This window comes from Gekko japonicus, unplaced genomic scaffold (genome assembly GCF_001447785.1).
Source record: "Gekko japonicus isolate JY-2015 unplaced genomic scaffold, Gekko_japonicus_V1.1 scaffold191, whole genome shotgun sequence".
In the NCBI taxonomy this organism is placed as follows: domain Eukaryota; kingdom Metazoa; phylum Chordata; class Lepidosauria; order Squamata; family Gekkonidae; genus Gekko; species Gekko japonicus.
In genome coordinates, this window is record NW_015175362.1 from 1,116,631 (window position 1) to 1,128,625 (window position 11,995).

Sequence of the window (11,995 nt, forward strand, 5' to 3'; positions counted from 1 at the left end):
AAAGGACTTTCCTGAGCAGAGGCAGGGAAGGGGGAGGAGGAAAAGTCAAGTACTGAAGCCAACCCTTCTTGTGGTGCACGCTCAGAAAGACCTACTTGAGCCGTCATTGAGGAAATTTCCTACCTTTGTTTAACTGGGGGGGGGGGCGCGAACCGGGATTGTTATCCTCTTTCTTCTTCAAAACTGGCCCATTTGCCTTACCAGAATTCAGTAGAGCAACTGAAGGTCAGGACTAGCAACAAGACACTGCATTTAGGTGCGCCCGGTCAGCTCATCTACACTCCAATAGGCTGCAGGGGAAAGTGACAGAGCATCCACTGAGGCAGCTGCCAATGCTCCATGGGTCAAAGGAGTAACTAGGGAGGCTCCTAGCCCAAAGGCTGGAATCCCTGTGGCTTGCCTCTCCTGAAAGGACCAGAGGTGAAGGAGAGGATCTTGCTACAGCGATACACCGAGAGGAGCCCCCTTTAAGGAACAGCCATTTCTCCTTGGCCTCCTCTACTCCTGACGAGGGGCTGAAGGTGAGGGGGGTTTCTCCTTAAAGTGAGATTCCCCACCAATCACCTGTAAAAGGTGGTAGTCTCCCTGGAGTCCCACTAAAACCACTGCCCTAAAGATGGGGTGGGGTAGGGGGGAGACTGACAAACAAAAAATAAGAAAAAACAAAAAGACAAGGACTCCTGGTTCTCTAATGAGAGCGCAACCAGCAACCTACTAATTGCCCTACAGACAGTGCCAAGACTGGGATCTGAGACAGAAGGCCCTCTGCTCAGGAATTACAAAGAACAGCAACCCTGCCTGCCGCTAGGGAGGAGTTCCTTCCAATGCATTTCAGACTGCCCCACCCTTGACAACTGGAGAATGTACGAATCTTGGGTTATATTCAGAAATCTGGTGGCAAATTGGGGACCTTTGAGATTTTAGGCAGTAGAGCGCTTTTCCTCACTTGCAATGGCTTCTGATAGCCATCAGGGTGAACAGACCTAGATTTCCCACCCCCAGGCCCATATGTACCCCAGAGAGCGCTACATTCAGGGATCCAGAACCGGCTGGTCCTCCCAGGTCAGGGTTGCCACCAATGTTTGTCAATTTCCCTGACCACCATTCACATATAACCACAAGTTAAAAAATGAATAGGTCAATGCTCCCTCTAAGCTGTGGAGTCTTCTGAACAAAAATTCTACTTCGTGAGCTACTGGCATGAAAGTTGTGAGCGAGCGATTTGGCTACTGCATAAATTAAGTTTGCTCCGGAGCCCTCCTTCCTGGGCTGAGACAAGAATGTGTGAGCCAGAGGCTAACTCAGCTTAGAGGAGACACTGGTTGTATTGCATTAATGCAAGGTAAGGTTCCACTCTACAACTACACAAGTCTCAACTGCAAAAATATTTGTCAAAGAGATTTAATATCAGCTTCTTTCAACATTAACTGCAGCAACATCTGTTTTGCAATTGCACCAAAAAATGGTTGGGAAAGGGCATCATTAAGTTCTACTTGTATTCTGCTACTTCTCTATTCCAGTTGCCGCAAGAACAGATCATGCTCTTGCGGCAGCAGGTCAAAAATCCACTGCTTGAATATATTTTAATCACAATTTCCCTGACTTTCCCTGACTTCAGGCCAATTTCCCTGACTTTCCAGAAAGTGGCAACCCTGCAGGTATTAAGGAGGCCAGGCTGGCAATCCAGGGCAAGGGCTTTTTCGGTGGCGGCTCCACTCTAGTGGAATGAAACTCCCACAGGAGATCAAAGTAGCACAATGCAAACAGGAATCAAACCTAACATTAAGAAGTTGGCCAATGGCCCCCAAGCACAAAGGCCTCATTGAATTATGCTTGAGATGATAATGCTATGTACTTGGTAGGCTGTACTGGATTAAAGGATGTGAAACATTGCAATAACTGGTAAAGCAGGCCATGGTTCAAGGCAATTTACAAATTCAAAGTTATGTAATAAACTATAAACAAAATCTCAACAATTCCTTCTCCCCTTAAAAAAAACAACCCCCCCCCCCCAAACACGTGATGGTGGAAAATGCTATCAAGTTGCAGCTTGTAGGGTTTTCAAGACAAGAGATGTTCAGAGGTGGTTTGCCACTGCCTGCCTCTGCATAGCAACCTGGACTTTCTTGGAGGGCTCCCATCTGACTCGGCTTAGCTTCCAAGACTGGACTACCCTGGAGTATCCAAGTCAGCGTACCTGCAGTTTATCCCCTATTAAAAACCCTAGCAAATAAAGTGGCCTCGCAGCAACTCCTAAATACCTTTAGTAATTACACCTTTCATAGTGTGGGAGCGAAGATGGAAAATGCACAGGCTGTGGTCAGTGCCAGGTAGGCCACCCTGACCAGGGGGACAGCTAGCAAGTTAGGACATGGGGACATATGAGAAGAGACAGTACAATCAATCAGTACCTTTACTAGGCATTCATAACAATCATATATAAGATAATAAAATAAGATATAAAGGGTCAAGGAGTTGGAATAAATAAAATAGTATAACAGAGAGAAAGTTTGTTTCCATGACCTCAGAAAAGTTAAAAGAAATTTAGCAACTTCACTGGTGATAGATAAATTTCAATCTAATAAAAGGTAAGTGACAAGCCACTTGTCAGAGTGACCGGTGAGATTACGAATGAGGGGACTAATTAAAAGATTCCTCTACTCATGATGGCGATGATGGTAAAGTAAAACATGAAATATAGTTTCAGTGACTCCAGTTTGGTATGGGCAGAGCCTTTCCACATGAGGCATCTGTGAATATCTGCCGTAGAGAACTGCAGTAGACAGATGACAAACCTAGCTGGCATGAAGGCTCTCTGAATTTGAGGAGCTCTGAGACAGAAAAAATATGCAGCCAAAGTCCCATAATCAGGGGTGATATCTAAGGTCAAGGGAGAGCAAGTTCTATTTGCTACTATGTACAAAGACTGCCTATCAATACCTTTTACCCTCTGGAGCAATAAGCAACAGGCTTGATGTCTCTCTGAGCATACAGATCTAATCAAGTGGGACTCTGATTAATTTAATTTTCCTTAAAATTAGATATGACCAATTGCTAGAGTAAATGTCTGAGAGCACAGTGTACACATAGCTAGGGTATTCTGATAAAAAATGGAGGCACAGCTGGAACTTTAAAGTCTGGAGCCAGGCCCTTGTCTGTAAGAGACACAGACTAGTCTCCAAGCACACGGCTGTGTATCCAACACAATTTGGAATGCCTAGGATACGACACAGGAATAACACTTAAATCATCTCAACTCTCTGATTAAAAGTGCTAATCTATATAGGAATTCCACAGAGCCGCTGGGCTACAGGTTTAGCATTAAGGACATGAATAGCAACAGGGACATATTGGCCCCCATGGGCATAAAAGAAGCAGACCACAGCTGACATACTACACTTTGCCAGGTTAGAGAAGAAACAGTTGTTTAGATATGTGGGTCTTAGGCCATGAAATGCTTTAAAGGTCATAACCAGCACCATGAATTGAACTTCAACAAACTGGCGGCCAACGTAGCTGTTCTGAAAATAGCCAGATAAAAACAACAGTAGTAGCTAAGAAATGTGTAATCTCTATATAAGATCTCGTTAATACAAGATCCAATGTAGAGTCGGAACTGTTAGATTCAATAGCAGCATCTTCTCCCCGCACAGCAGGTATAGGAGAGTGAGGCCTACAAGACACTGTTGCTGAAGGTGAATACGAGGAAGCCTGATGAGAGTTGGAATATCCCTGGGATGAGCTCTTCCAGATAGCCTGGAGACATCATGTACAGGTGTGACACCCATCACATAGGCGGATGAGGCTGAGACCATGGAACTGTTGCCTTTTGCTCTGGTTCAAAGTCATGCAGGACTCGACCCACCAGTAAGCCTGCTTCTACCTCCCCATCAGAGATCAAAACTGGAGGGGCTTCTGCTGTAGAGTTGGAGTAGGCTCAGGAGTGCGGACAGGAGTATGCTGTTGAGACAGACTTGCATTTGTCCTTATCTTTGGACTTGGTCTTCGCCCTCTTAGCTCGGAAGAGGCACGATGAGCCAGAGGGGTGTGTGACCCGGATCAGACCCACTGCGACATGGATCCAGAAGGTGGAGCCGAATGCATCTATTTCAAAGATGTAGCAATAGACAATTGGGGGGATGCTGACTTGGATGAAGGGTCCAAAGCTTTGAGGGCTTTCTCCCACAATAGTGCTTTAAGTTTTGACACCCTATCCCCCGGGTTTTGGGGGTGAGGCGCTGGCAGACCTTACATGGGGGGACATTGTGCCCTTCACCCAAACAAAATAGACATAGGTTGTGTTCATTGGTTTGGGTCGCCTTTGCTCCACAATGGGTGTATTTTTTGAAAAGGGTTTCCTTAGCCATGGTATAAACTCAGAGGCCAGAACATCCTCAGTGAACCTCAGGGAAGCAATTCCTCACCAACATGAAAACTGAAGACTCCAAAAACACAACCTTCTCCTTCAGTGATAAAAAAAGAGGAACTGAGGGTGGGGCTGCTCCTGTGCGGGAGCACGTGGTCCTTGTGTGGGAACAAGCTTCTGGCTCTGGAGTGCTTTAAGTTTTGACACCCTATCCCCCGGGTTTTGGGGGTGAGGCGCTGGCAGACCTTACATGGGGGGACATTGTGCCCTTCACCCAAACAAAATAGACATAGGTTGTGTTCATTGGTTTGGGTCGCCTTTGCTCCACAATGGGTGTATTTTTTGAAAAGGGTTTCCTTAGCCATGGTATAAACTCAGAGGCCAGAACAACCTCAGTGAACCTCAGGGAAGCAATTCCTCACCAACATGAAAACTGAAGACTCCAAAAACACAACCTTCTCCTTCAGTGATAAAAAAAGCGGAACTGAGGGTGGGGCTGCTCCTGTGCGGGAGCACGTGGTCCTTGTGTGGGAACAAGCTTCTGGCTCTGGCACTCTGACCCCCCTGGAGGCTTTTAGCTGTACAAACTTCTCCAATGGTAGGCCTGCTCATGTGCAATCCCCATGTGGGACACAAGATTGATAATGAATAAGCGTTTGATAATGAGACACAAGATTGATAATGAATAAGCGTATTTATCAAAGAAAGTAGCTTTGGAGCCAACAGAACTATTAAAGCACAGTAATCAAATACATTCAGAACCCACAGCCAACAACGAAGTACACACATTCAGGAACAGTAATACTTTTATTGCAGAGCTATATATGCAGTAACATAAGCACTGTTAAGAATGGCGGCGGCCCCATGGGCATAATAGGATATAGGGTATTCTTATGCACCCCCCCCCACAGCACTGGCCAATTAGGCACCCTCCCGCGCGCGGGATAAAGCTTAGAGACTGTTAGGTAGCTGAAGCTGAAAACCAACACTCTCCCACGGCACCTAGGAAAAACCTAGACAATACAGCTCCCTCCTGCACATCTGTATAGATAAGCATTTCGGCGCACAGCAGAAAAAGCACAGAAAGGAATGCAGTAGCAATTAACCTGAAAGAAATGCAATAGCAATTAACCAGACACAGACCAAGCTCCCCAACCTTCATGGCAGCATAGTTGACAATACACCAGCTGCTAGACTACTGCATAACTTGATGATACACTGAAAGGCTTCTGGGGGAAACAAAAATAAATCCAGGGAAGGCGTTCTCCGTTATGGTTTTTCTCCCTCCCTGATGGAATTCAGGGTGGCATACATGGGATTCCTAGGAGATCTCCCAGCCAGGCACTAAACTAACAATGAATGGGTAGTGCTAATTTAATACTTAGCGCAAATGACATCATACAGCATTTAAAATGTCATAGTCTTTTAGATCTTGAGACCCTACATCAGAAGCAGGCTACCCCCAGCATGCAAGACAACAGCATTACACTACTCTGCTTTGCAGAGCATGTTCCCTTTCCTGTGCAACTGGGATGAGCCCTGGGGTGCAGGCAGTGCCAGTGAAGCTGGCAGCACGGAAGAAGGTAATTGTCATCACCTTCTGGACCCATGAGGCTGCCAGCTAGGTCTAAAGTCAACCTCTGAGATCACCCAGCAAGCTTTCACAACTGAGTAAGGATTCAAGTCTGGTTTCTCCCAGATCCTAGTTCAACATTCTAACCACTATGTCACTAGATCCATTTCATGTTGCCATGTGATCAAAACAGTCTAAGAATATGCATTACAGAAATTACAACTCATCCTGTGGTTTTCTTACCTTCGCTCAGCTGCTCTACAGACTGTTTTGAAACTAAACTGGACAATGATTCCACCACTGTGTTTCTTTTCCTGAATCTATGTTAATATGAATGAGAGAGAGACAATCAGTTTACAATCTTACTTTATGAAAGGTACTTGAAATATTCTTGAAACACTTGTGCACTTGCCAAACGTTCAGAGGAGAAACAATGGCAAAATTCAGTCCTGGATAAAACAGGCTGTTAATAATATGGGAAAACAGATGAGGGCAGGGACCTAAGCATGCTATTACCCAGCCAGCTTGCTGGAGACAACTTGGAAAAATGGCAGAGGATGATGCAAATTGATAACTACTGCCACTAGCCAACACCTTAGAATTGCAGATGTTATCTGAGTTCCTGGATTGGATAATCATAAATAATAAAAATGCTCTCAGACACTGACACAGTCCTCTATTTACAAACTTGAACTGTGTCCAGGCGTGAAAATACAATAGAGATTTTATTTTGACATATGGGGGTATCTACTCAAAACTCTCAGCTCATTTTTTCACAGCTAGTATACATGGTGAATCAGTGAGACTTGGAAAAGATTTCTCTCTTTCTGGCTAGCCCCAGGTGGGATATGCAGACTCTGACCCCTTTTATCTTGTAAAAAGATATTCCACTCTGTACCCAGATGAACTTTTAAAGATGACTGAAAATGTTATGTTATACACAAATGGTGAAAAATTATCGGTTCAATTTTTGGATATGATAAAGTGGTTTTATAGGTTTCTAATCAAGTATTTATTTTCTTGTAAAAAGCAAGGTATATAAAAGCACAATCTCCTGCCACTGTGATACTTTATCTAGCTCAGTATAAGCCAGAATGTCAGGAGCAAATCTGTAGAAAGGGTAACATTCTTCAGGAAACACCAAAAATCCCAATAGCAGTACAGATTTCTCCATATGCACACACTCAAAGACACACAATTTAGGACCCTAGTTATGGTCTTCATTCAGATCCATCTGTAAATCTTTATCCCAGGCCTAAAGAACTATATGTATTGGCTCCAGATCAACAATTCCATCTAACAAAGAACATAACTGCATCTCCAAAGCATCTTTCAGGAACATCTAAGGAATGTGTTTATCTAGTCATATTGAGAAAACCCAATAGGATGCCTCCAAAACTCTGACCCTTGTCTCGTTCCCCCCATTGGAAATTTTCCTTGTGTTCTGCTTGTGTTTCCTGTTCCCATCTGTCTTGCTCAGCTGCCCATGGTCTTGACTTTGGCACCAGTCAGCTCATCTCTCTGGCTCTTCCTATTCCTGTTGCTGAGATACACACTGCTGACTGCTCACCTGCCTTGAGTGTAAAATGTGTATGCACATCTACCAGACAGCACTGTTGCAGCTTTCCCATTCTCATCTGTGGAGGAGAAAAGAAAAACTGCATGGAACTTCCTCCATCTGTGTTTGTGTGTGTGATGGCACTCTGCTACCACTAAAATTCACTTTCTAGCACTATCCCGCTCAGAGAGGGCCAGCCAACTGAAGAATCCAATGCAGACTGGCTTAGAAAAAGAACTACCCTCCCTGTGGCTCCTGGAGTAATCCTAAATTAGGGAAAAAGAGGAAGGCATGGCAGAAAGAAATGATAAATAAGAATATACATTTCAAAAGCCAATTGCCAGGTCATAGAAGTTCCTAAAAAACCTGCTCTAAACCCAAAGATAGGGCAAGTCTGGTGAAGTCTGACAGTCCTTCCCACTGGTGAAATCAAGTCCACTAAGCCAAGAGGAGATGCTAACTCAGGAACTGGGACTGCCCTCTGCCTTGGGTTGTTGCATGAAAAGTAAAGCATATATTAAAAGTCATATGATTCTTCTTTAATGCAGCCCAGCAGTTGTGAATTACATTCTCTTCAAATGGTGGGTATCCAAACCACAAAAATGTAACCTCTCTTTACATTACCTTTTCTATTAATACTGTACTTAAACTACTTGGTGAGCAGAAACACAAATATGAACATACAGAACCCGCTAATATTTAAATGTCATCAATGCACAATTCAGTGATGCTTACTTTTGGCAGGTTTGTAAAGCTTCTTTCATTGTAGCAAGTCCCATTTGGATATCCTGCTGTTCGAAGGTCATAGCAGCTTGCATAACTAAAATAGTGCTGTATCCTAGGGCATGGTACATACTTCCTTTTGACCTGTTTGACGGGAGAAATTGATATTTCAGTTTAAGTGTCCTTTTCCTAAAATTATGTGCCCTTTACTAAAAAAATACAAGTTTTGCAAAGTAACATCCTGTTACTTCCAAAGTAACATACACACATACACTCCCGCCCTCTTTTTATGTACAATAAATGCTGGAAGTCTCGTTAGAAAAGCATCTCACTTCCCCCCCCCCAAATCTACTTCTAATGACTTAGTTCCTTCAAATCTCTTACCAGTTACTTCATTCCTTGGACCTGCACATTATTTTGGACCCAGTCCTGGTTTGATATAAACTTATTTTTAAAAAGTGTTAACAGAAAGCGCTTTTACACTTTCTTTCTCTCTTCTAGAAGCATATGCACTGATCCAGATGACATTTTAAAATATTGAAAAGGGCATTTCACAGAACTGAAAGAAACAATTGCAGAAGATCTGCATTAACAGAATGGAGGTAATGGAAACTGCAATGTTGAGATGTCTTACATTAATCTCCAGGAACCAGATGGCCTGTCTTTTCTATACTACTCACCATGGACGAAGTAATTCCAGAGCTTCTGAGAATTTGTTGTTTAGAAATAAATTTAATGCCATTGTACATTCTTCCAAAGCACACTTGAGATCCATCTTGGTGGCTCTAATAAAGTAAACAATAAAAAGTTTTAATTAGCCATCTGTTTTTTCTCCAAGCCAACATAAGAACATAAGAACACAAGAACATAAGAGATTCCAATGTTGGATGAGGCCAAAGGCCCATCCAGTCCAACACTCTGTCACACAGTGGCCAAAATACCAGGTGCCATCAGGAGGTCCACCAGTGGGGCCAGGACACTAGAAGCTCTCCCACTGCTGGCCCCCCCCCCAGCCACCAAGAAGACAGAGCATCACTTGCCCCAGAGTCCCTATCTATACCTTGTGGCTAATAGCCACTGATGGACCTCTGCTCCATATGCTTATCTAATTCCCTTTTGAAGCCATCCATGCTTGTAGCTGCCACCACTTCCCTCTTTCTTTACCTGCTCTTTCCCATGCATAATCTTATAAACCTCGATCATGTCACCCCTCAGTCGTCTTTTCTCCAAGCTAAAGAGCCCTAAGCGCTTTAACCTTTCCTCATAGGGAAAGTGTTCCAACCCTTTTATCATTCGAGTTGCCCTTTTCTGCACTTTTTCCAAAGCTATAATATCCTTTTTAAGGTGTGGTGACCAGAACTGCACACAGTATTCCAAATGAGGTCGCACCATTGATTTATATAGGGGCATTATTACATTGGCTGATCTGTTTTCAATACCCTTCTGAATAATCCCCAGCATAGCATTGGCCTTCTTTATTGCAGTCACACACTGTCTCGACATTTTCAGTGAGTTATCTACTACAACTCCAAGATCTCTCTCTTGATCAGTCTCTGCCAGTTCAGACCCCATGAATGTGTATTTATATTTAGGATTTTTGGCTCCAATGTGCATCACCTTGCACTTGGCCACATTGAACCCCATTTGCCATGTTGACGCCCACTTGCCCATCCTTGACAGACCCCTTTGGAGTGCCTCACAATCCTCACTGGTTTTTACCACCCTGAACAACTTTGTATCATCCGCAAATTTAGCCACTTCACTGCTTACTACCAACTCCAAATCATTTATGAACAAGTTAAAAAGCAGTGGACCAAGTACTGATCCCTGCGGTACCCCACTGCTTACCACCCTCCACTGAGAAAATTGCCCATTTATACTCACTCTCTGTTTTCTATTAATTAGCCAGTTTTTGATCCACAAAAGGACTTGTCCTTTTATCCCATGATTTCTGAGCTTACTTAGGAGCCTTTGATGAGGAACTTTATCAAAAGCTTTCTGGAAGTCAACAGTATCTATTGGGTCCCCCTTGTCCACATGGGGACAAACTGCATAGCATAGTTTAGCTGTTTTATACACTGTATTTTATACCTGTTCCAGATATAAAATTAGACTAGATAAAATTAGATAGATTCACTATCTTTTCTCTTCATATTATCTGAAAGCTAAGGTAAATATATTTAAGTTAACATTTCAGATAACTTCAAAACTAATAAATGACGGGTTTTGGATTGCAGTGATACCAGGAAAGAACACAGTTCAAAATCAATGGCAAAATCTATTTTTAAAATCTTGTTAATGTGTAGAAAATTATTATAAAGTAATTGTACTATAGTTCACTTCCACAAACATCAGTGTTCTCTCATTAAAGTAAACATGAGTCAATGATTACATGGATTAATTGTGATTTCCTAAAAAAAGTTACGAATGTGGCATCTGTCACATGATATTATATATATGAGAGAGAGAGAGAGAGAGAGAGAGAGAGAGAGAGAGAATAGTGTGAGTAATTCAGAAGCCAAGAAACTGCTTCCCATTAAATAAAGAGGTATTTTATTTACATCACTTCAGTCAATTGGGGTTGCTCAAACTGCTTCAGAGCCTCTCCTGGCAAACTCAGCATTCAAACCAGCAAATCACAGCAAGGCTGCTGGAGAGGACAAATTCTTGTCCCCTTTCTAGAGTATCTCCAGTTGTTAATTTACTACAGGATTTTGACTGGAAAAAAAGCAATGTAGAACCCTTTTAATTATAAACTAAGAGATCAGAGGTAGGCTGTAGGATTGCACATTCCTTCCTCATTTCCAGACCAAATCCTCTACCATTCCTGTCCTAATTATGGTCAGACATCACAGCAACAGCGATCTTAATCACAATGAATGCTGGTTGGGGTCCCTGTAACCTGGTTGGGAGACAGAACTGGAAGCATTTGACATTTTGGGGTGTGGGGTAAGCATGGTAAAAATAATTTATTCCAGAAAAGGGAAAGGCTGGAGACAGTGATCTTGTAGCCAATTCTTAATCTTGGGGGGGGGATGTTTTCTTCTGTCTTCATTTCTCCCTATTTCACCCCAAGCAGCCTGGCCACACTGATCCATGTCATAGTAACCTCTTGGCAAAAGTACTGTACTGCACTCTACATGGGTATGACCTTGAAGACAACTCAAAAACTCCAGATAGTACAGAATGCCACAGCTCAATTACTTTCAGGAGCTAGGTGGAATATGCATATTACACCTATTCTGCGGTAACTACACTTGTTACCAGTTGTTTCTGGGTTCAGTTCAAGGTGCTGGTCATCACCTACATAGCGCTTCATGGCCTAGGACCTGCACATCTGCAGGACTGCCTCTCCTGATATGCTCTGCTGCAACAGTTCCACTCATCAGAGCAAAGCCTTCTGAATGTGCCACCCTGCCAATGGGTAAGATCTTACCCAAGCACTCTGTTGTGGCTTCCACTTGGTGGAATGGCCTATTTGACAAGGGCAGGAAGGCTCCCACATTCCTATCATTCCACAAACATGTGCGCAAACCTCTTGAGAAGCAAATACATAACATACAAGTACCAGCAGTCGAAAATAGAAAAAACTAAAATCTAATATTCAAGATCCAAATCCCATACCAGGTGCTATGTTAAGAACAGATGGCTGTCTATATAGTTCATGTTTCTAAGTGAAAATGCCTGAAAACCTGCTGAAGGTGATAAGGTAAGGTGCTGAGAGACAGATGAAATAGTCAATATTTTTAATTAAAATATTTTAACTTTTTCAAAA

General features: G+C 43.0%; 1 protein-coding gene across 1 annotated transcript in view; it reads right to left on the reverse strand.

The window, feature by feature from the left end:
* The window catches only part of TTC39B (tetratricopeptide repeat domain 39B), a 48,624-nt gene extending 39,626 nt beyond the window's left edge, over nucleotides 1-8,998 (reverse strand). Inside the window, exons 1-3 of the mRNA XM_015425412.1 lie at nucleotides 8,901-8,998; nucleotides 8,233-8,364; nucleotides 6,183-6,259 (exon numbers count right to left, since the gene is read on the reverse strand). Of these exons, the coding sequence (XP_015280898.1) occupies nucleotides 6,183-6,259; nucleotides 8,233-8,364; nucleotides 8,901-8,995 (304 nt within the window). The 5' untranslated portion in view covers nucleotides 8,996-8,998. The remainder of the gene's footprint in view (nucleotides 1-6,182; nucleotides 6,260-8,232; nucleotides 8,365-8,900) is intronic.
* Between the last annotated feature and the right edge of the window lie 2,997 nt (nucleotides 8,999-11,995).